Raw genomic sequence first — 26,445 nt, 5'->3', positions numbered from 1 at the left:
CACTGAGCCATAAAGGCCAATCAGTCAAAAAGGGGGAGGGGAGGGAGGGAGGAGACATGCATGCTGACCCTCGAAGCTCTGGGCATGATCAATGTAACAAATTTAAGTATTACCCACAATTAAAAGGGAGTATGTCACCTTCCTTGTCATTTAATACAACTAGCCACATGCATCATAGGTACCTGTAATTTGAAATTTTAAGACTCACTAACTTTTATGGGGGGGTGTTGTGGGCATGCTGTGTAACCTGTGCAGGGAACAATATATATGTCCCCCCAAACTCATCATGCAATCTGAAAACTGCTCAAGTCTAACTTTACAGTGGAAATGGCCTTTTAGATTACTGAGGGTTCAAGTTACATGCTGCTAATAGAAGTCTATTAAGAGGGGAGTGGGGAAGAAAAAGAAGAAGGGGCAGGGGGAATAGCTGTAGAGAGCCATAGGTAGACAGAGTTCAGCAATAGCTTTAGAGAGCCATAGGCATACTGAGTTCAGCAATCTGTTTCTCTTATAGGCAGACAGAGACAGGAGTATATTATAAGAGTACATTCACAAGTGCTAGATTGCTAAATAACATTTCATTTGGATTTGACAAGAAAATCCTTGTCAATTCCTCATTAAATCCATTTTAATGTGGATTAAGACTTGTAATTTCCAAGTTCAGTAGGATAATTCCACACAGAATCCCAGTTAGGAATTGACATGCCAATTCTAAAAACAGAATTTTCTGCCTAAATACCCTGTGTTTACATGGTTGTAGATTTCTTATTGAAATCTGTGGGACTCAAGTTTTTTAGAGTATTCACACCAATTTCAAGGGGGGATATCTGTGTTGATCTTAGCCTCAAATCAAACTTAACATACTTACTGTCCTAATTATTAATTAATTCTCACTCCAGTGCTAGATTCACAGCTAACACTACTCAGTACTGCTCTATAATGTCCTCCACCTTGCTGCTGCTACCACTACTGCTGAATGAGTGCTATAGGAATATAGGAGATTTTCTGTGTGTGCAGTGTATTGGAGACATCATAGAGGCTAGGCTCCAACCAAGTATGCTAGGCTCCAGACAAGTATGCTTTGAAAACTGAATGTAGTTCATACATGCAGAACTTTTATTGGAAGAGAGGAGCTGAACTAAAGGGGTTGGTCTTTAGAGTCGATAGTCTCTAACTGCAGCTAGAAATACTGTAGGAAAAGATTTCTGCTGCTCCCCCCCCAAAAAAAAGGGGGGGGGGATTAAATTTACTAATTAAATTTAACTTTTATTCCCCCTTTTTAAAACAGTTGGGTTCAGAATAATATGATGCAAGTGATATACTTTGTATTGTTTGGATTTTTTGTTATTGAAACACAGACATTTAACCAGTTTTGGAGCTGCCGTGTGCTAAAGCTTGATGTGGAAGTGACTTCACGGCGGGCTGCTCTCACCCGGAGTTGTCACTTTCGCTCCATTTACTTAAATCCTCTTGTTCCAGCTGCAGACAAGACTCCCGGCTAATTGGTGACAACTGGTTCTTTAGAAGAGAAGTTGATAAACTGTGCACTACAGGAGCCCCGAGAAGCAGGCAGAGCTCACCTGGTGATCTCGCTCTTTCTACTTGGTTCGTGTTGCCCCCCGCAGACTCTCAGATAATTAGTGATAATATAGCCCCCCTATCTCTGCAGCTGGCAGTGTGTGTAAAGCTGCAACAATTACAACTGCAGGCAAAGGCGTACATCAAAGCTCCAGGGTCCTGATCCATATTTATCATACAAAAATAAAGTATCCATTTGTATTGTAAGATAGCACTGTGTTACTTCTTCATAATATAACTATGATAAACCCTGAGCTACAACTCTGAGGGCTCTTGCACACACCTGTAATTTCTTGCTACATTTACAGACAGCATTCTAGTCTCTGAGCCAATGAACGTGCCTCTGAACTGCATTTGTTCAGAGCCCAAAAATCAAAATAAATAGGATTTACTATTATATGGACCATGTTTGTAGTGCAGGGTCCTACAATTTATTGGCCTTATGTCCATGGTTTGTGAGTGGCCCCCATGCCATGCCCCCATGTGTTTATTAAGCAACATTTACCACTAGAGATGAACACAACTTGAGCTTTCTCGAGTCTGATCGCTCAACGTTTGAATTTTGGTGGCTGAATAAGTTGGATGCAGGCCCAACAGGACACACGTGATAAAGCTTTTAACAAACATTGTTGTGTCAATGGTCCATACAGGTTCAATATGGATTCGTAGCAGTTCATGGGCTCTGCATTACAGATCTACAGGGTACCAATCCTTAAAAGGCCTATAAGTTCTTGTGCCCTTTTACTCTACCTATTTCAATCTCCCCCATTACATTACCAAAAAGGCATGGAAAATCTTGTACAGTAGGAAATCCTACCACTTATCTCATGCCAAGCTGTGTATCTCATCAAAAATGTCATTGTGGAGCCCCATACCCATAGGGCCTACCTATCCTTACATGCTGTAGCATACTGCTGTTTTTGAGGGGGGGGAAAGTTACATTGTATTTGACTATAATGCCATTGCAACTATTTCAAACAAACAGAAAATTGGCACAATTGTATTGTTAATAGAGAAGAGTGCAACTGGTGCATGCTCGAGTTAGATCGTTTAGCATTTGGATACCGGAAGCTTAAGAAGTTGAATGCAGCCCTAGAGAGTTAGGTCATAGGCTTTATCCATGTTGTCCAGAACTCCCTAGGGTTGCATCCAACTTTTTCAGCCACCGGTATTCACACAAACAGCCTCAAGCCTGCTCAACTTGCACTCATGGATGTGTATTTTTCCTTTAATTGTGGTCGCTATTATGGCGGTGAACGGTGCAGCTGCAGGATGACAGGCTACTGTCATCTTCTCCCAGGGACATTTCTTCCCCTCCGAGTGAACCCTTCTTCCCTTCGAGGTGAACATTAACAGTGTGGGAGTGAGAAAGGGATGTGAGCCAGATTGCTTTATTAGAACAGATTACAATATTTAAAGTTATTTAAATCTATTTAAATGAGATACTTTAACCAACGCAATTTATTCTGCTTGTCTTCCTTCTTCAAGGGATTTTGCTGTCACCAATTCAGACCTTACTGATTAGGTCGTTTTAAATCACTATCTTTAGAGAAAATGTCACTCAGATCGCTCACACAAGGAAGGCTGCAGAGGAGAAACGGGAACAAAAATGGCAGAGAAAGGTTTTTCCCTGTTGAAGTAAGATAAACTAGGACTCAATGAGTATTTCTTCATCGTCCAAACTTTCTCATAGTGCAGATATTTAGGCCAGGTTCTCATGTTAAAATCATGGCCACGTCTGACAATGGGTGGACGATTTAGGTGTTAGTACCAGAGTTTTATTAGCAAAATGATGTGCCCATTGGCCACTGTATGTAGGCATGGAAATTTGGAAACTGAGCTTTTATGGAAATATTAATTTATGAACAGTTCTGTGAATGGTTGGGAGCGGAACAGGGACGAGCTTGCTTAAAGCCTGTCCTAATGAAATTAAGTTCAGTCGGTTTCAAGCTAGCCTCTCTAGTGAGTCGAGATGCCAGGAATCTTGTCTGCTGAGAGGCCTGCTAGTTACTTTCTTCATGAGTTGGAGAGCCAAGTGGTTAGAGAAAATTGTTAAAGGGCTTATGACCACTATGGACACTTTCTTCCAAAGACAACACGGCTCTTGACTCCAGTTCAGGTGTGGTTTGCAATTAAGCTCCCTTCACTTCAATGAAACTGAGATGGAAACCCCACCCAAACTGGTGAAGAGTGGTGCTGTCTCTGGAAGAAAGTGGTCATGTTTTTTTAACGCTAGATAACCCCTTTAAGAACAGAGTGGGGGATATAGAAGTTGGATGAAGTCCTACAGAGTCCTAGAAAGCATAGATACAGGTATATAGCCTATGGCAAAGTTCACACTATGTATTTTTTGTCTTAAACAATGGTGGCAGGTTTGCAATAACAGCCGTTGTTTAACCACAGCGGCCAATCACATTAAGCATTATAGAATCGCGTCCGCAGTTTATACACACTGTATACACACTGTATACACTACGGCCGGGATTCCATGCTGCCGCACAGAAAACTGCCATGTCTATTTTGTGCAGCTGCTATTCAGTGAACAGCAGCCGCACAAAATAGACTGTGCACACAATGTAAAGTACGACTCCCGGCTGTACTTTACATTGTGTGATATGGCTAATTGGTGTGCGGGCACAACCGAATGTGCCTGCATTCCAATTAGGTTGAAGTAATGTTCAACCTGCCGATATTGCAGTATCCGCCGGGTGGAACATTTTAGACAGCAGCCGTTCTGTGACATGGCCGTGTCACAGAACGGCCGCTGTTTTGCCATGCGTGAACAAGGCCTATGGCTATATCCATGTTAGGGCTGCATACAACTTCTTCAGTTACCCGTAATCAAATGCAGAGTGTTCGGGTTCGGACAAGCCAGAGCACACTCGAGGTTCACTTATCTCTACTGATCACACATCGATAACTTATCCTAGCACTAGGCTAATAACTATTCTCAGATGACAAATGTGATAGGCGTATGATTGAACTGCAGTGTGTTTAATCTACAACAAATATCCGCAGGTTAATTATAGCTACAATGCAGTAAATGAGCCGTGATTTAGAAGTCTGAGACATCAGGAATGAAAGTTGTCAGAAGTTTAAAGAATATAAAAAAGTTTCTAATATACTGCATATACATAGTGTGAGCAGGAAGCTGTGTGAGGCTAATAAGCGCAGCGTGAGTTGTGACTCCTGATGTTCTGTCTGCTTCTTCCTCTTCTCTGACAGCCTAAGTACATGCAACTTGGTATCTCATAAGCTGCCCCCATATAGCTCTACTGTAGAAACAAAGAGAAAAGCTCCATGTGCAGCATCTACTCAGCAGGAATCCTTCTGTTATTTTTCTATTAAAACATTGTCTTACTGAGAACCACCCTTGGCTACACCAGCTTCGGATGATAGATTTTCTTTCTTTTCTTTTTTTTTGGCAATGTACTTACGCATTTCCTATATATAGTGAAATATTTTACATTGTTTCATTGTGTTAATATTCACGTGCACTAATCTATATTGATACATATATACAAATATATATATATATATATATATATATACATATACATATATATATATATATATATATATATATAATTTTTATTATTACCCATTATCTATAGAAAAAGTGGGTTTCATATAAAAATTCTAAATTAATCTATATTAAACAACAATTCTTTATATTAGTGCATGTAGCTCTTAAAGTCTGTCTCTTAATGCAAGAAATAGTAGAGTCCCCCAAATATTGTTTGTCCTTTAATAGGGTCCTATTACACGGAGCGATTTTTAACGACTAATGACTAACGATAAACGATCGCAAATGAGATTGTTTATCTTTAACCTGAAATCGTTCACCATATTTCACAGAACGATAATCGTTAGATACGATTGTTACTACACTCGTTTATTCCTTCTGATCCCAGCAAAACAATGAACAATGTGCTATTACATTGAGCGATTAGTAAAAAAATACGGAACTTGTGGAATTAAAATGCGAACGAATGTGGGATTACAGTGAACGATTAACGATAATTTTAGGTTCAGATCGCCATGCAAACCATTTTTCCATCAGTGCCTGCAATTACACAAACGATTATCGTTTAAATTTGAACAATATAACGATTTTTCATATGATAATCGTCCTGTGTAATGGGGCCCTTAGGCTACATTTACACAATTTAATAATTTAATTAACAACGGCCATTCTTTGAACGACTATTTTTAAAGCGAATGTACCGGCAGGTACATCACTTTAAGATTTTTACATCAATAGACTGGTGCCAGTGTGGGGATGCTGGTGGCACGGTCCTTTTTTCTAACCACTGCCTGGTTCCCGCTCATGGCACTGGTCTATTTCTGGTCACCGGCCTGGCATGAAGCACTGGAGGTGGACCCGCGCGCCTTTGGTGTGAGAACCCCCCCCCCCTTCCGTGGCGGGGGGGGGTTACCCCCAGTGCTTTTAGCCAGGTCGGTGACCAGGAATAGACCAGCAAACCATGCTGCGGTTCAAAAAAAGGACCGGGGCGCCAGCACCCCCACGCCGGCGCCAGTCTATTAAAGTAAAAATCTTAAAGCGATATACCCACTGGTACATTTACTTTAATGAAATTAATACAATCCCATTGATTATAATGACACAACGGCTGTAGTGTTTACACACATGTTAATTGACATGTCTATTTTCTATGGCCGCAGTTCGGTTAACAGTGGGCTTGGAATATAGTCCATGCCCACAGTGTAAAGTATGGCCAGGAGCCATACTTTACGCTGTTTCCAATGGTTAATTGGATTGCGGGCACACCCAGAAGTGTTCGTAATCCAAAAAGTAAAAAGATAATATTTCTATGGCCAATACTGCAGATGCTACATGCCTCCCAGTCCCTGCACAGTAATACAAAGGCTGTTATTAAACTATGGCCGTTGTATTACAGCATGTGAACATTGCCTAATACTGGTGTCATCCTAGGTGATAGATTTACCCTCTCGAACACTAAGACCTGAGTGTTTGCTACCCCCATCTACCCTCTTTGCCAATTTCATAAGCAACTCTGATTTCTCGCATTACAACTTTAATACAATATTACAATATGCTAGAAAAACCCTCCAAAGGCTGCAATTCACACCGCAATATGGACTCATATCGTATAAAGAACTCCCGCGTGTCAAACATCTCGCACCATTCATCTCAGGATTTGATGAGCCGAAAGGAAATGATAAATATGAAAATATTTATAATAATAAATATAAATATTTTGTTGCTATCTCCAAAATTTGGAACGATTCATTTATATTATTATAGGAATTTTATATACTGTGTTATTACAGCTTCCCTTTAAATACGCAGAACATTTGTGCTTTAGGCTACAGTATGTTCACACACATTAAAGCAAAAGCAGAACATGGATGTAAGAAACATACAGCGGATTTTCCAGTGTTATAATGTTATTCATTGAAGTCCATGGGGATTTCAGCATTTGAGCAAAAACTGAAAAAAAAAAAAAGAAAAAAAAATTGGCTGTGAGTACAGACTATGGCTATGTTCCCACAATGTCTTTTTTAGCCATTTGAGTCTGATTAACAGCTGTTATTTGGATTCGAACAGCCCAAAAAAAAGAACATAACCCAAAGGCAAAGTCCCACTAAATTCAAAAAATTGAGGAAGGCGGGTGAAAAATACTAAAAAAATATACACTTACCTATCCTTGTGACTCCTTAGTGTCGCTCCCGGGTCCCACTGACGCCCCCTTGTATCTTTTTCTGCTAAAAAAACGGGTACATCACACACTCAGCTCTGCCAGCTGCAACGTTACGGCCTGGCTGAGCGATTTTCTGCTCAGTCAGTCAGTGACTAGGGTGGTTTCCTTCCCAAAATCTGGCTGTAGCGGCTTTCAACGGGACATGGGAAAGGCACTTAAATAGCTCAAGAACAGGAAAGTGTACTTTGTTCATTATTACTATTCATTATTATTATTATTATCCCCCCTACCCGGTTTCTTGATATTTTTTTATTTCATGGGACTCCTCCTATAAATAATGAACATGCTCATCATTTACAGTCTGTTTTTTGTTTTACCTGTTCACCCATGGTTGTATTTTAATGGCTACAAATTGTATTAAAAGATAGTTTTCCTCTTCAAAAAGATAAATCACTGGAGGAAAAGTAACAAACCCAAAATAAGTAAAAAAAAATACAGCTGTAATTAACCTCTTCACATCAGCAATCGGTATATATACATGTTCCTACTGCACATTCTCCATGCAGTAGGAATGCATATATACGTTCCTGAAGGAAGGGGGCTGTAGATGTGTGCGGGACCGCTGCAGTGAGAGTGATCCCGCACACATCAGTGTGTCCGGGGCCGTAGGAAATGACAAGCAGCTGCCATCCCGCAGCTGTGTCTCATTAACCCCTTAAACGCCAGAATCTATAGTGATCACAGCGTTAAGGTGCTCAGTGACATAATAGGCTTCAGTCACTGAGTGATCGGGACCCCCGCAGCCATGCTGCAGAATCCCCAATCGCATAAACCGACGGGCGGGGGTAATCCACTTACCTCTGTCCTGTCGGTTCGGCCATCTATGGATAGAGTCTGCTCTCAGGCAGGCTCTATGCATAGATTACCTATAACACTGATCTAGGCTATGCTACAACATAGCATAGATCAGTACATGCAATCAAATTATTGCATGTTTTACAGTGAAAAAAGTGTAAAAAAAAGTTTTAAAAGTATTAAAAAACCTTTATACCCCCCTCCCCAATAAAAGTTAAAAATACCTCCTTGCCCATTATAAAATAAAAAAATATAAAAAAAATAAATAAATAGATATATATTGTAGTGTGCAGAAGTGTCCGATATATTAGAATAAAACATTAATGTTCCCACAGGGTGAACCGCAAAAAACAAAAAAGTAAAAATAAAAATAAAAAACACCAGGGTTCTGGATTTAAAAAAAATTATATATCAGAAAAAAATTCATTAAAAGCGATAAAAAATTTAAAAATGCTATGTTGTAGGCTATGTTCACACAGTCATTTAGTCCGTTTTTTTTTTTTTTTTAACCAAAACCAGGAATGGGTTGAAAACACAGAAAAAGTGCAAATTCTTCCATTGTAATTTTTACCTATCAATTCCACTCATGATTTTGGGTGCACAATATACTGACAGAAATACTGGCCAAAATATTATGTGTGAACATAGCCTTAAAATACTTTTCCCAGACATGGACATTTATGTTGTATCTACAGCATATGACAAAAGTATGTAAATTTTTGGCCACTAGCCTGTGCCTCTAGGGGGATCCCAGGAGCCCACTGTATACAGCTCGAATGTTTAATGGGAACTGTAGAAAACTTTATCTAGCAAGTAATCCCCGAGAGCTCATGTAAACTGCTGTATTATGTAGCCATAATTTGGAACATATACCTTTACGGTGGAGATTTATTGTGCCTCTTCAGGCTTTGTCAACTGGTCTAGAAAGTTATACAGATTTGTAAATTACTTTAATTAAAAAAAAATTGTCTTTCAGTACTTATCAGCTGCTGTATGTCCTGCAGGAAGTGGTGCTTTTTTTTCAGTCTGACACAGTGCTCTCTGCTGCCACCTCTGTCCATGTCAGAAACTGTCCAGAGCAGGAGAGGCTTTCTATGGGGATTTGCTAATGCTCTGGGCAGTTCCTGAGATGGACAGAGGTAGGCGGACTGGAAAGAATACACCGCTTCCTGCAGTCATTTACAAACCTGTATATAATTTTGACCCTAGTTTATTTGAAAACTTCCCCCCCCCCTCTTTAGTACCCCTTTATTGAAGCAACATGTAGACGCAATACAGCTTACCCTAGAACCATTGCTTTTTGGGAGGAAAATCTTCATACATATTGCACTTAATGGAGCAGACTGGATGCACACTGCTCTGTGCACGCTACTTGGCCATTTGACTGAGCCCTAACCCTGTGATTGGAAATCCTTCAAAATAAAATAACTTAAAATATACATTTCTCACATATGTTGCATAGATTTTTCTCTAAATAAGCCAAAGTGAAACTAAAAGTCTAAACCTAACCTAGGCCACCAAATATAGAGGATGTGTAATAGAGGAATAATAAGTTGGGTTTTCCTGTTTTACCTCCATACCTGCAAATCTTTAAACAGTAGTTCACAAAATAACCCTTTAAATTCAAGATGTAAGAAGACCGGAGTCATAGGAGCATTTGTGCAGAAAGGAGATAGTGTCAGTCCCCGAGGAGCCTTTGTTATGTTTCTTCTTACATAAAAGACTTTGCCTGTTGTTTTCAGAATTAATATGGGTAAACAGCATTTCTGGTAGCAGCTCCGGGCAGAGCCTAGAGGGGATGATGGCTGGTGAGACACGAGAAAAATATAAATTATTTCCATTTGTTTTTAGTTCCTTTAGCAGTTTTTGACTTCATACATTATTACTATTGGGGTATTTCCATACGATGTGCAGATTTGCTGCACAGAATTAGTCTGAACCTGCAGAGTGACAACAGCTGAAATAATTCTCTAAAAGTGGAGTAAAAGATGGTTAAAAGACGTCCAAAAATAAAATTTGTGTGAACAAATTTAAAATAATGCCAACTAGTGATGAGCGAATAGTGAGATATTCGAATATTCGAATATTCGATCGAATATTCGATCCCATTAAAGTCTATTGGAACAAGTATTTGATTAGTAAAAACATCTATTCGACCATTTGGAGGGTAAAACCGGAAGCTGGGGGATTTGAACGCTTATCGAATATTTATTGAATATTTGCGGGATATTCGTACGAATATCGTATATTCGAATATCTCACGATTCGATCGAATATCTATTCGATCGAACAGTATTCGCTCATCATTAACGCCAACCAATAATGTCCTAAACATTAATTTGATAGCCTCTGCAAAAAATGTTCATTACTCTATGCATTGTGAGAACAACATTGCTTGCATTAGCTTTCTATGGGAATAATTGAAATTCAAAACAACAGCCATTACTTAAAATAAAAATAGCGGTCGTTATTTTAACAAAAAAAGACAGTATGTGAACAACTTCTAAAGCAGAGTCAGTGTCGGCACCATTAGTTTATTAACGTGTAGGCCATATTCACACAATGTAAAAATAACAAACCTAATGAACTGAAAAATTAATAATGGTCATTATTCACAATTATTTTTATATAGTGTGAACATAGCCATATTGTGATAAGTTATAAGTGAACATGTTCATATGTTTGTACAAACATGACGCTAATTGTTTGTACAATTAGGAACAATTTGTTCAATGATCAGAATTGTTATAATGGTAATTTTTGAACATATTTGAACATGTGAACATTTATCTTGTGATGTACGCTTTGCACCTGATAATTTGTACGCATGTGCGTAACTCTAGACCAAAATGTACGCAACTGCGTAATTTATGCTTTGCGCCTTTTATTCTATGCGCATGTGGCTAACTCTAGACCGAAACGTACGCATCGTCGTAATTTACACTTTGCCCCTGATAATCTGTACGCATGTGCGTAGCCCGAAACATACGCTTCTACTTTCGTCATTGGTTCGTGTTCGCCAAAGATTCAAAAACAAATCGCGATAATTTTTTTTTTTATGTTGGTGTTCGGGATCTGACCCAAACATTGGGATGTTCGCTCATCACTAATTGTGATCGCTGGGAGCCAGGGTCGTAGTTCCTATAGTCTTGATCCCCGTCATGGGGATACCATTCCTTTAAGCACCTATTTCATTCAAATTATCACAAGTTGTCCTTTTGACTCTGTTCAGTAAAAAGAGAATTTAACTTTTATTTTTTCTTTAATGCATCAAGGACACTGAAAAAAAACTAAGAGAAAAACGAGTCAATGACAAAAAATGACTTTGCTAATTTTGCTTGCATCAGGTAAATTGTGAACTTTAAACAACAGAAGTTTACCTCCGACATTAGATCAGAAAGCTTCGAACACGTGCACCTAAATTTCCTAACCCATCAGTCTCGTAATTAGTATAACACTATTCATTATGTTAACGGTAATATATGAAATATATCTAGGCAGCGTGCCCAGCACTAAGTACGGCTCACAGTTGACTTCTGTAAGTGCTCAAACCTCCATTAATGAAAACTAATTGCTCATCAGATGGCACATTACGACTGCTTTTTGAAATCTCGAAAGTGAAACGTACTCCATAGCAGAGACAATCTTTCTGTGCCCCACAATAACGCTAATTTCCCAGCTTTTCCATCATCCATGAATATGGATTTTCCTTCAAGAACCTTTAAAATTTCCCCCCAAAAAATAATGACAAAATAATGTTTTCCGAATTAGGTGTTTATAATAATTACTGGGTTTGATATTCCAAATGCTTTGTTTCTCCTCCGGTTATTGGAGCAGGCGTTGTGATGCTTACATCATCTGTTCCTCTTTAGATCAGAACTTTAATTACCCAACGTGTCAAACAGAAAATTATTTTAATGAGCGGTAATGATTTTTACTTTTGTTTTTGAAAGGACTTATTTCATTCGGAAACAAGATGCTTTTAAAGTACTAAGAAAATCAATTACTGGCTTTCAGGAAATTAAGACTTTAGAAAATTGGAAATAATTGGTCATTCGAAATTTTTAAAGAAATGGAAATTATTTTACAAGGATGTTTTTAGGTTTCCTATCTTACTTTTGAACAAGGTGATTAAAAGGCATGGCTTATCACACCCAGGTAATCCAGGCTCTAGGCACCTCCACTAAACAGCTGCTTCTGTGTATAAATGGCTGTTCATGATTGGCGAATTTGTGAGTTGTCCAGTGCTACAAAAACATGGCCACTTTCTTCCAGAGACGGCACCATTCGTGTCTCCAGTTCAGGTGAGCTTTACAATTAAGCTCTGTTCACTTCAATAAAACTGAGTTAAAACACCTTACCCAAACTGGAAGAAAGTGGCCATGCTTTTGTAGCACTGGATAACCCCTTTAAGTCTTCGAGAATACTGTAGCTCATAGACGGGGTCCAAATAGCAGATCCTTTATCAATATAAACCCCTTCAATTAATATTTTTTAAATGGGAGAAGCCCCTTAAAGAGTTTTTTCAAGGTTAAGAAAAACCTAGCTCCTTTCTTCCAAAACAGCACCATACCTGTCCTCATTTTGCCACTATTCATTTCAATGGAACTAAACGTCAATACCACACATAAACTGAGGACAAGAGTGGCTTTATTTTTAGAAGAAATGAGCTATGTTTTGCTAAACCTGGATAACCCTTTAAAGGTATAAAGGACAAAAATTTCTGCACTTGAACCTTGTATGAATAAATAATTTCTCTATTTGCATGTGGCAGTGTATAAAGTCTGGCAGATTTTCTGCTTATTTAATCTACTTTGAGCCTATTATGCTCCAAAATAGTTTTATAGAGGTTGTTTATGACATGTTTTTTCCCTTCGGTTCAGGATGACATAAAAATAAAAAGAAGAGTTATACTCATCTTCCCCGATTCCACACCATGTCCATCCCTATGTTGCTGGTCCCTGCTCACTGAGCAATTTTATTTTATTTTATCTCTATATAAAAGGACTTGTCTGATCAGGCAAAGTGACCCATATCAGATAGTAATTGACTGAGTAGACACTTGTCTGTTTAAATAAAATCAGGAAGCGCTGTATTGGGCACTATCAGAATGTGACGGGGGATCAGGGTAGATGAGTATCTATCTTTTTTTATACCTAAGCCCATGAAAAAGGCTCATATTTGCCCCATTATATTACCTTTGAGATTGCACAGGACTGCCATAAGCCTAATGCACTCAAAAATAATGTACTAGTTATTTAACGGCAAACTTAGCCCAGCCGCATATCTCCATGCTACACTCTGTTTACCTTGTAAGTGTTCTGTCTTGTCTTACACAATGGAAGGCTACTCATATATAGGATCATCCTCTCGAACATCCTGATCGGCTATAATTGGACTCCTGTACCTGTTTACACATACTTTATCTTGCCTGTGTAACTATTATTTGCCATCGTTGTTCTACTCCTTTGTGCATTCCCACAATCTGCAATGCTCATTTAAGATCACAAGGACCTTGCTGCAGGGAACTGACTTTCTGCCATAAACAGAGTGTCATTGGTTTTGTTTAGAAGCGGAACATATAACCCGGCACACATAAAGCAGGCACAACAGCTGCGATGATCAGAAAGTAAAAAAATACAAAGTGAAGAGCGCGTGTCGGCTAATTGCTTCTTTTTATGTAATCAGTTTTATATTTGCTCTTAATTACTACGGTACATTTGCCCTTTCTTAATTGAAAGAAGATAAAAAGCTTCTTAACTCAGGAAAAATAATTACTTCAATTTAGATGAAAACAGAAAACAGATTTCATGAATCATATCGGTATGTTTATTTCCAGTCTGCATATAGTTTATATCACCTAATGGTCCTCCAGACTAAGTGTAAATCTGTTTTATCATCTTACGTTTCAGCGCTAATGATATAATGCACAATAGCTGAAAGATGTTTTATCTGCCTACCTGTCATCAACTGACTGTGGTCTGTAAAAAGCCGAATAAGTGGAGAGAAATCTGGCTCAATAGGAAAGATAGTTTGTTACTAGTGTTGAGCGAGCACTTAAAGAAGAGTTCCGGCGAGCAGACTTAAAAAAAAAAAAAGGCATGGGCAGGGGGGACATAAAAAACAAGCTTTACTCACCTCTCCTTGTGCCTCTCCAGCATCAGATCGCCACTCTGAGATCTGCTCCCAGCTGACATCATGACCAGGTTCATGCGGGACAGTCACAGCAGTCACTGATTGGCTGAGCGGGCAATCCATTGGCCGGGAAAGCACTTCCCCCTCATTATGACATCAGGGGAAAGTTTCTTCCGACAGGAAGATAGCATTCTGTAGTAAGTTCCCCCCTGCACCTGCCTGCTGCCCAAAAATTAAAATAGTCAGAGTGCTCGAGTAACAAACCCCTTTAGAATCAATGTAAGACTTAAAGGGAACCTGTCACCCCCCGTGCCGGGGTGACAGGCTCCCGACCCCCCGTTAGAGCCCCCTATACTTACCTAATCCCGCCGGGTCCCGCTTCTGGATTCGGTCGGGTCCCGGAGATCTCAGCCGCTGCAGCCCGGCGCGCGCGCTGACAGAGTCCAACGCTCATAGAGAATGACGGAGCGATGGACTCTCCTGTCATTCTCTATGGGTGTTGGACTCATCTCTCAGCGCGCGCGCCGGGCTGCAGCGGCTGAGATCTCCGGGACCCGACCGAATCCAGAAGCGGGACCCGGCGGGATTAGGTAAGTATAGGGGTCTCTAACGGGGGGTCGGGAGCCTGTCACCCCGGTACGGGGGGTGACAGGTTCCCTTTAAGCATTTAACCAGATGACACCTGCTAAGCAGAGTTTAGAGTGCCTGGTTAACCAATTACATTTGTTCATAAAAAATTTTTGTATATTTTAAGGGATCTTTAACAAAATACCCAAAAATTAGAAAGGAAAGATGTAACAAGTTTTTGCCGGAATACAGAGTTCTAATGTGTCTTGCAGAAACAACTTACTTTTCTTTTCCTTTTCCTTTTTTGTATATTTTTAATTTAAACATCCCTTCAGGAGACGAAATATATAAAAATTAGAACAAAAAAAAAAAAAAGAAATAGGCACTGAGGCAAACGGGCCATCAGTTTTGGAATGTGTATGACCACCTTTACTCGTCCACCCGAACACCACAAGGTTATGGTTTGAATGAAAGTGATATGGTTATGGAGGTTTATGGTTATAGAATTTATGGTTATATTTTATTTTATAATGAAATATTTAATCGCAGCCCTTAATGGGTATGTTTCATCTTATATAGTGATGGGATATCACTAAGACTCCATAAATCTTTAAAATAATGTGGCTCTGGTATCTCTGGCCCATTCACTGCACTGTGGCACTTTCAGGAAGTAGTGATGAGCGAACATTCCAGTGTTCGATTCTTTTCCCGAACACGGACATAAAAAAAATATAATGTTTGGTTTGTGTTCGCCAAACATTCACAAACAAATAACGAATGTACAGTAAAAGCGTACGTTTTGGTCTATGCACATGCATACAGATTATCAGGTGCAAAGCATAAATTACGCATCATAACCATCGATCATCAAACAAATTGTTTGTGATTGGCGAACACGAACAATCAGCGTCATGTTTGTACGAACATATGAAGATTTACAAACATGTTCGCTCATCACTAGTAGTGGCCAGTGGCTGTATGATTTATTGGACAAATCATTGAGTCGCTGACTACTGCATTTGACAACACAATGTAAAAATGTTAATTTTAATAAAGATGCAGAGAATCTAGACATGATGATGAATAAGATAGCAGAAACTCATCAGATTGATAATCAAATATAACACGAATTGGTTGCATCTGTTTGCAATGGATGTGGCTGAAACACCTAAACTCAATATTCACAAGGGGGTCCCATGCATTTAGCTATATAGGGGGAGATCTATCAAACATGGTGTAAAGGGAAACTGGCTCAGTTGCCCCTAGCAACCAATCAGATTCCATTTTTTTATTCCTCACAGACTCTTTGGAAAATGAAAGGTGGAATCTGATTGGTTGCTAGGGGCAACTGAGGCAGTTTCACTTTACACCATGTTTGATAAATCTTCCCCATAGTGTCTATGTTCGCCAGCATTTTAGATACAGATCTCTTCAGAATATTATTGAGATAATGAGTTCAACTGGCCACAGTCTTCCCTCATTTATATTCGAGGCGGCTGGGCACGGCACAAACAGGTATTGGTCACATGATGAGCTTTAGCGCAGAGCAGCCAATAATTAATCCCTCTGTACATATCTAGGTGCGATCAGTCTAGATTGTCAAACAGAGAAGCTTTCCTATGCACACCACTGCCGCTTTATTACACAAGTTTATCTACTTCCAGTTTCTCTGTTATAATTTTAGAGGTCTTATAAATAATACATGGCCGGCTCATCTAATATTTAATTTTCCTCAAACTTTGGGCCACATTTTTGTTTGTATCACAGCAGTGAGCTTCTATTATATGGATAAAGATCGGAGATGCATTCCGCAACCCAGCACTTTACTTACAGATACAATAACAGATGCATGAATTGACAAGCTAATTATAATAATTAGAGAAGAGAGAACTTTTAAAAGTTCAATTTGGCAGGGTTCGCTGAACTTTGAAGAAAAGTTCAGGTTTGTCTTAACCGAACCTTAAACATACTGCACTAAAAGAGCAGAAGAGCACAACTGCAGAAGTTTAGCTGGTCTAGTGTGGTTCAGCAAGTTCACTCATCAATACTTACCTGTTGGTGTTCTCCCAGTGTCCCCCAATAATTCCAGCCGCCTCTGCATCCTGACCAGCATGGCAGCCAACTCAGCCAATCACTTTCTACTGCACTGTCCTGTCTCAGTCAGTAAGTCCGTAGCCAATAATGTCTGGGTAGCCAATAATGTCTTGACTGGCCATTATGCCCAATAAAAGTAACTGCTGTCATCAGAAGTGCATATACCCAGGAGGCCACGGTTTATACAAGAGCCGGACCACACACACAGAACTGAGTTACTGCTAAGACATGAGTGGCTGAGCTCATGTATCTAAGATCTTCCTGTGGGATACAGTGCTGCTGAGCCTACGTATCTAATCCTGTCCTGTGTGATATTGTGCAGCTGAGCCCATGTATCTAAGGGCATCCTGTGTAACACTGCACTACTGATCTGATGAGCTTTTATCATGTATAATGCTGCATAGTTGAGCCAACATATCTAAGGGTACTATTACACCAACAGATCTGACAACAGATTATCTGCCAAAGATTTGAAGCCAAACCCAGGAACAGACTATAAACAGGGAACAGGTCATAAAGAAAAGACTGGATTTCTCCTCTTTTCAGATCCATTCCTGGGTTTGGCTTCAAATCTTTGGCAGATAATCTGTCGTCAGATCTGTTGGTGTAATAGGGCCCTAAGTCTATTGTGTGCAATTGTCTGCTGATCTGCTGTCCTGTATCAGACACTCAATGATTGATTGAGCGGGCTGTCATCCTCTTCTCAGAGTGACAGCCTTGTCAGCCAATCACTGTAAGGAAACAAACATTTTGCAAAGTTTGTGATCTCAGTTAGTTAAAGCGAATGTGCCATCAGGTACATTTGCTTTAAGTGTCGCACATGAATAGAACGGCCCCGGAACGGCGGAAGTACGGCGGTGACGTGTTTTTTTTTTATTGAACTGCAACCCGGTTACTACACATGGCACCAGTCTATTACCGAGCACAAGCTTGGGCTAAAGCTTTGGAGACGGCTGGCCCGCCCCCAGTGGGAGGAAACCCTGACCCTCCATGACACAGCTCCATTGATTTTAATGGAGCCGCGTCATAGAGGGGCAAGGGCTTCCTCTCACTGGGGGCAGGCCGGCCCACCTCCAGTGCTTCATCCTGAGCTGCTGCTCGGTAATAGACCTGCGCCGTGCGCACCTGTGCCATTCTATTCATGTGCAACACTTGTATTATTATAATTCATAATGAAATGAATTTAAGGTATCAGTTTACTTGGAGAATTCCTGGAAGCCGAATACATCAACCTATTAATTAACATACAATAAGAATGTATCTGATCCTAAGAAGCCCACACCTGGATCAGCAGTAATGTCAGCAGCTATACTGTTACCATGGAATTTTTTGTAGATTTCAGAAAATATAATTTTATTTATTTACAGCTAATTCCTGCAGCCTTTCTGACAAGTGAAAATTAATCTCATATTGCTCAATTTCCCTCTTGTCCTACTCAATGCCTCAACACGGGATTCAATCAAGAGCCTGCGAAAAAGAGTTTTCCTATTGTCTGCCGCATGTTTTACAATAATTTTATTTTTCGTTGCTCAAATTCCCTACAGTTTTACATCCTGAAGCCCCATCCATTCCATTGTCATTTGCTAGTATAGATATTTGGACCAACTTTCTGAATAATTGGCCTATTATGAGTTCAATCTCCCATCTCTTATCCATCTTGGTCAGTATGATCTCATTTAACCTGCCATCTCTCTCTTTACTCGCTGTCTCTAAAGGTAGCATTTTACATTTGTCTGTGTCAACCTGCAAAGCTTTCCTGCAAACTAATGAAACCAGAGAATACACTTACTGTAACAGGAAAACGGGGACAATGCAGAAATATTTTCTAGAAATGTCAGGAAATCGATTCCATGGGACCAAACCAGATATTTTCTATGAAATGCACTTTTCTTGTGGTCGAAATAAAGGAAACTTTGTTTACTAATAGACTTTTCTTCTGTGGGCTCTGATATGAATTGGTGTATGTGACAGTATGCAATATTTGCTAGAATATCAAAGTAAAAAGCTCAAAGCTAAATAACCATGTACCAACCATGTATCTATTGGATGTGTTGTACTAAAGATTGCGTAACCCTTGTCCCAAGAGAAATGTATGAAATGGATAGAAATGATGCATAACTAACTCGTACCTATCACAGCCTAAAACTTGGCATGTAAAGTGACATATCAGATATTTTGACCTATTCTGGTCCATATACTGAAGAGGCAGAGGGGCTGAGCTACTGTAAGTGCAGTGCCCTGTTGATTGTAATTGACAGCAAGTAGTGTTCAGGCACAAACCCATCTATAGAGTCTGTGCACCACTGCAAGGAGAGTTCAGTAAAGTCTTTCAGGCACAAAGGAGCTCAGTTCTTCCCCTTCCTCTTAGAGTCATTTACTGGGCCTTTTACATGGAGCGATAATTGTTAAGTAAGTGCTGCACGGACATTATTAGAGATGTCCGTGCAGCCCTTGTCCAAACAGTTAATATTTTACCTGTCCATGCTTATGGTCTTTTCCTGTGCTCTGTATGCATCCCGACACTGTGAGCTGTAGCTTCAGAGCCTCCTGGACTGACATGACTCTGACTGTGTATATAGCTGAACTGCTGGGGATGTAGACAGGAGCGAGGGCAGGCATGGTGGCCAGAATGCCAGCGGCATTGAACCCCAACATCAGGACGCTGTATCTGCTTGGTTAGAGATGCAGACGAGACGATCCATGGTATGGGTTGCTGCTACAGCTGTGACAAGGTCTAACAAACTAGGTAGTCTTCTGGAGACATGGTCATCTGAAGAGGTGGTCTTATATAGTGATGGCCTTCCGGATAGGTGGTAGTCTAGAGAGCTGGAAAAACATCATTCCGGGGAGGTGTTTTCTAGAAAAATGGTTTCTAGAGAGGTTATGTTTTGGAGAGGTGGTTTTCTCGAGATGTTTGCTGCCGTGGTGGCCTTCTGAAGAGATTTTACTGTATTTTATTTCAAGGTCTGAGAAGTTTCAATAACTTTTATTACATACTGATTTATCTGAGTTGTATTTGTGTAACATCAACCCTTCTCCTGATGACTTGACGATTAACTATGCAAATGATCACCTCTGAGAGGCTGAATATTCATTTTACCTTTATTTATTGCACATCATTAGTGGTATTCAAATAAGCATCAGTCATTTCCATTAAATATTTAGGGAAGGAAAATTAGAGCAGGAAGTGGTGGTTTTAAATGTTCTGCAGGTGGAAATGATTGATATAAGGCATTAAACACCATCCTGCAGAGGCTAAAATCTAAAAAGAAAGATCTACAGTAATATTCTCTAGGCTGAATATACAGTTTTTTGCTAAAGTTTGGGAGAGACTACGACCAAAGGAAAGTAGGGGTACCAATTCCTTGTACAATCCGACTTTTCCAATCCTGAATATTGCTGAAATAATTTTCACACTACTTATTCGTAAATGGCAATCTTCAAAATGTCCCCTTACTTTCATTAACAATAGTTCAGATCAATATTGTTCACTTTAGGTAAACTTTATAGTTGGTGTCCCATAACAGCAACCTCTGCCCATATGCGTTATAAGTGGAGATGAGCGAACTGGGTTCGGGTTCGAGTCGATCCGAACCCGAACGTTTGATATTTGATTAGCTGGGGCTGCTGAACTTGGATAAAGCTCTAAGGTTGTCTGGAAAACATGGATACAGCCAATGACTATATCCATGATTTCCACATAACCTTAGGGCTTTATCCAAGTTCAGCAGCCACCGCTAATCAAATGCCGAACATTTGGATTCAGATGGACTTGAGCATGCTCCAGGTTCGCTCATCTCTAACAATGACCTGTTAATGGTGCATTTTCCTCTTTATGTTACCTGCTTCTGCACCTTACTTATGTAACCAACAAATTAACAATTTTCATTATGAACATCAGGGGACGCTGCATACATGTTTTGTTTAGATAAATGCAATGTAATTTTTAGATTTTTTTTTTTTTACTTTTTATACATACTTAAAGAAAATTAGATTATTTTTATTATTATTATTATTATTATTATTATTATTATTATTATTATTATTATTATTATTATTATTATTTTATATTTTGCAGATAACAAACTCTGGTGGGCTGACCAAAACCTTGGTAAAGTTGGAACTTGCAATAAGAAAGATGGCAGCAACATTTCAATCGTAAGGAACAAGACTGCAGGAGTTGTTCACATGAAGCTCTACGATAAGGATGTCCAGCAAGGTAATTTCTGATTTGCCTTTGTACAGAAAGTATATGACATCTCATTCCCCAGTAGTTCCCTGGTGAGTTTACATTACCTGTATATAGGACAGGTCAATGGACAAGTTGATTTTCCTCCTTCTTTTTGTTTGTTTTTCTTAACTACCATTCCCTGACACAAAAACCAGGATCAGGTGAGTAATATTAAAGGTGCACTGAACCCCTACTGCCTCAAAAAACCCCTTTAGGCTTGTAAAAAAAAAAAGTGAAATGCAAAAAAAAAAAAAAAAAAAGTAATGCTTAATATATAAGAGCTTCATAACAGCAGAGTGGTAGATCTGGAGTTGTTTGCAGCAATGGCTGATGCTTAGGTAGAAAGTAGACCTCATGTGGCAGATAGGAATCACAGATCTATCAGTCAATGCACAGAAGTCAAGGCTGGAAGAGCTTGGTCATAAATAGTATAGATATAGGTCAGAATAGGCAGTAGACGGTTAAACATGGTTAAATATAGAAATAAACAAGTTGAATTGATAACTTAGCATCTACTCTGCCCCCCCCCCCACAAATAAATAAATAAGTAAATAAAAAAATCCCCTATTCTCCGTCCTATCAGTCTTACTATTTTCTTGAATAATTGCCTACAAATATCCTACATTATTCCCTTTCCAAGTTTAAGCACCACAAGAAAGCAAAACAGATCAATGAACGATGCAGCTTTGAAAAACCGACTTGGCAGAGTGTCAATTTTTGTCTTCAACCTCCTAAAGACCATTATCAGTGTGCGAGCATCCAAGATCAAATATCTACCGTGGTTTGCATAATCTATGCCAGTTTAAACACAGGTTTAACAGTGTCAGATATACCCGGAGTTTATATATAGATCACTTATAGCAGAGATGCAGCGTAATCTTCTTAGCCTACATAAGAGTTATATATTTCCTAACTAGGAGGTTGAGTTTCTCAAAATTGCGGCTTCTGTCAGACGTGTCTGGATGTTTAACGGATAAAAACTTATATTCAGGTTTATCTCAGTGATGCAGCCCTCTCTATCCCTTTCTATCTTATGTTTTATTTTATGTTACATTATACAGATTGTGCCCACCCTTCCCTTCCCTTGAATTTAGTGAACGACTCCAATTTCCTATGACACAAATCCAATACAATATTGCAATGTGCTGGCAAAACCCTCCAGAAACCACAAGATACAATCACTGGTCACATATAAATACGTCTCTGGCTGTGTCACCCCTTCCTATAAAGAACACAGGAAAGCTTGGCCGTGCCATGTTCCTGTGTATAGTATGGATGGGCACTGGATGGGAGAGATAAATGACAGCCAAACAATTTTCCGACTGTCAGGTATTGAAGGTGAATGGGGATCTTTAGGAAAGCTGTATCTGTATTGTATTCAATGGTTTCAGAACCCTCATTGTGAATTGATTTTGTCGATTAATTCTCCATTCACAATAAGTCAAAAACACAATACCATCCATAATGTTCTCCATCCCCCTTCTGTTGTCTGGACATGATAGGAGATACAGTTTTACAACAGCTGGAGGGGCACAGGTAGAAGAACACTGGTATAGTACAAAGACAGATATTGTACAAAGGCTTCGAGTCATGAGTACACCAATATTCAGAAGAGTGCTTAGTAGGTGGGGGCCCTGTTACATATTTTGCATTGGGTCACGGAATCCACAAAAGAGTAGTGGCTTGTTATAATTAGAATCAAAATATTTGGACATCTATAATTAAAACGTCTTATTTGAAAAGTTTTTTCAAAGTATAGCTTCACATTAAAAAAAAAAAACTTGACTTAATTATGTATTTCAGGAAAAAAAAACTTTTCCTGGAGATTGCGGGGGGTCTGACCTCTGTACCCCCCTGCCGATCTCTGTATCGGGCCCCCGGCTTCTGTATTATGAATAGAGCTGTGGGTATGGCACTTGACCCAAAACTCTATTGATTCCCGTTGAGCCGGCGAAAAAAGCTGAGTACAGCGTTCTTCTGGCGTACTCGTCTCTTTTTATCACTCCATAGGAATGAATGGAGCAGAGGGTCATATACCCCCCCCCCATAGGCTCTATTAATTACACAAAATCTGGTGCCTGATACAGAGTTTGGTGGGGGTTACAGAGGTTGAACCCCCCACAATCTCCTACTTTCCCCCAATCCTGTGGATAGGGGAAATGTCCCCCCCCCCCCCCCCCCCCCCCGGAATACCCCTTTAATTGACTTTGCTCGCTTATGACGCTCTGGCAATCCTTTTAGATGACATTCATTTTGTTTACTTAGAAAGTTACACTATACAAAAGTAATGTGTTGGTGCAAAGTTGATATTGGAGAATCTATGAAAACTCAGATGGTGTTTTGACAGTAGACACTTTTCCTATTATAGAGCGTTTTAACCCCTTAGAAGGCAATTGAAGCTGTACAGTGCACCTGTGGTCTCAGACTCACTGACAAAGTGGATCAAGTTTTTCTTCTGTGCCAATTAGTTTTGCACATGAGTGTGTCCGGGCGGCAGACACTCTCCAGTCAAGTAATAAGGAATCTGAGCTGAAAGTCCAGCTGTGCTTTCTTGCCTCAGTTATTTGGAAGCATACACAGGTATTCATCATATGGCACATTTCAGACGTGTCTCCAGTGGCCGCCTCTTCAATCCATAATGTTGCTGCCCACTAGATTTTAGTTCACAAACGAGAGCTTCTTGGCTACTCACAGGTGAATTCTGGGCAGGCTTAGGTTAGTTTCAGATTACCGTAATACTATTGCATTTTAGCAGCTATGTTTTGAGCATTGTAATGTTGTGGTAGGGATGCAGGTAACACCATAGGGACTCATTCTAAGATACTGGAAGCGAGGTCAAACACTTAATTCCATGTTGTTCCTAATGGCTTTGTCTGCGGAATCTGAAGCAAATGAGTTCATCTTTTGTAATACCATACAAATAAATGAAGAGGAAACACGACTGCATTGCGGCCATCATACCGAGCCCATTTACTTAACCAAGCATAGATCACCAGTGAGTCTGAAGCCAGCTTTACAAATGACTGTCCCCAGTGCCATCAGAAGCCCTATACAGTAGTCAAAGTGTATCAATCCAAAAATCGCCATCATGGCAAAAATGCCCAGTAGGAGGGTGTACCTTTTTATAGGCCCTAAACTCTCTGTATGGAGGGATTTCTCTTATCTATGAGCTCTAGAGGTCTTCTGATAAAGGTGAATGGGTGCGCGAGAAGCTCAATATATGCACCAAAAAGAGCCCACCTCCTGGACATTTCCCTTGCTGGCTGACCGGAAATTCAACAATTTTTATTTTTTTTTGGTTCGTGCAAGTAGCATGACTGAGGTAGCATGGCACCAGCTCTACATGGTGGCTGCCAACACAGAAAGTGCCCAAGAAGTCAACTCTTTTCTTTTCAGGCTCTGAACTTTCTGTCTTAAGAGCTTCTCTAGCCCCTCCCCTTAGCTATGATTGACACCTCTAAAGGCCCTATTACACTGAACAGTTATCTGTCCAATCAGGCAGGTATCGTCCTGTGTAATTAATAGAATAATCAGCTAAGGAGTGAGCAATTGTTCACCTGTTGGCTGATCAATGTCTTTCAATTGGTGATGTGTGGCCGATGGCTGATTAAAGCAAGGGCTGCAAAGATATTCCTAACAACAGGGGCGTAACTACCACTGTAGCAGCCATAGCAGCTGCTATGGGGCCTGCCACATCAGGGGGCCCCATGCCTGATCCTGCTATACACTGGGTCCCCTGAGCTTTCATCATTTGCAGCACTAGGGGGCAGAGCAGGCCTCCCATGATCTGCAAATGTTCCTTTAACTAAAGGCACTCCTGACAAGCTCTTGCGGTTATGCAGTTATGACTACACTTGACAGCTTTGTAGTTAGTTGGGGGGGGGGGGGAGCAATGAAAAGTTTGCTATGGGGCACAGCCATTTCTAGTTACACCCCTGAGAACGTTGACCAATGAGATTGGCAATTGCTTATCCTGTCAGAGTCGGGGTCGGAGATGTCTAATTCAGCCTAAACAGTCTCCCAATGAGGCCATAATGGGGGTGGGAAAATTTTATAAAGATAGCTCTATGCACTGAATAAGGACACGTTTTCTTGACAGCAACCAAAGATGGAAACAATGTTTTTCTCAATCATGCAAGTAGTCCAACCATTGCACCAGGACAATGTTGACTTAAAATAAGCTGCACTACATTTGTAACTAATCATCTAATACCATCAACAAGGTGTTCTTATGAATTACTCTAATATTACATATCCAGATAACATAGCTTTGGAAAAGGTCATACATAGAAAAAAAAATAACTTTCCCGGGCCATGCCGTGAGTTGTATATTCCGAATTAATGATAGGAGACTACTTAACGTCTGTAGTACGATGTTAGGTAAGTTTAAATTGAATGAAATTGCTGTCTGTAGCTCAAGAATATATTGGCAAAATCATCAATATAAAAGACAACCCCATTACCAGAATCACTGCAGGTACCTTAAAAGCTCCATTAGGATGAAAAATGTGCAGTTTAGAGGTGTTTAAGGTGCTTATATTGCTACCTCTCCTGGATTCCCAAGTACAATTAGCCACTTCATTAGTCAATATGACACCAATCGCAGGAGGATTGGGAGACAATTTGTTATTCAAGGAGACCATGGCTATGTGGACAGCTCAGAGACTACTTTATCTGGACAGCTGCGGACAGTGATGAATACTGTATGGAATACTAGTGAAATTTATTTAATTGGTAAATGGTGTAAATAACAGCAGTAATGATATAGAGACATCAGCTCGCAAAGGTTACCATATGGTGCAAGCTGCTACGTGTCTGGTCATAGAGTATTAGTCCTGATTATTATCATTTATTTTGTTAGGTCCACCAGTTTCCTCACTTTAATATAATAAATATACAAAAAAAGTATGTTAAATTATTATATATATATATATATGATTCACAAAAGGCATAGACAAATTCCCAGACAAACTCAATAATGGTAATGCATACAATATATAGAAGTATAGACCCCTTGATTAACGTTATTCCCAGACCTCACTGCATTCACCCATTTCCGTTATCCACATGTTCTCTTCTCCCTTGGTTGAACTTAATGGAAGTGTCTATTTCCAACCGTACTATGAACCTCTATAATCTTGTCAGGAACGTGCAGTAGCCTGGTGTGAACTGGGCCTGTTTTTGCCTTTGCGTGACACACCCGCTTGCTTCTCAGCTTACGGCAATGCAGGAGTTACACTGAGCTCTGCTAGACTTGATTGCTGCAGCTGAGCAAGGCTTTTGATTGACTTTTTCCTC

General features: G+C 39.9%; 1 protein-coding gene across 1 annotated transcript in view; it reads left to right on the top strand.

Moving 5' to 3' along the window:
• The window catches only part of LRP1B (LDL receptor related protein 1B), a 631,601-nt gene that overhangs the window by 307,100 nt on the left and 298,056 nt on the right, over positions 1–26,445 (top strand). The window contains exon 31 of the mRNA XM_069982660.1: positions 20,995–21,135. Within this exon, the coding sequence (XP_069838761.1) occupies positions 20,995–21,135 (141 nt within the window). The remainder of the gene's footprint in view (positions 1–20,994; positions 21,136–26,445) is intronic.

Source organism: Dendropsophus ebraccatus, chromosome 9 (genome assembly GCF_027789765.1).
Source record: "Dendropsophus ebraccatus isolate aDenEbr1 chromosome 9, aDenEbr1.pat, whole genome shotgun sequence".
NCBI lineage: Eukaryota > Metazoa > Chordata > Amphibia > Anura > Hylidae > Dendropsophus > Dendropsophus ebraccatus.
The sequence above is the reverse complement of the archived record's forward strand: the minus strand, read 5'-3'. Positions and strand labels throughout refer to the sequence as shown.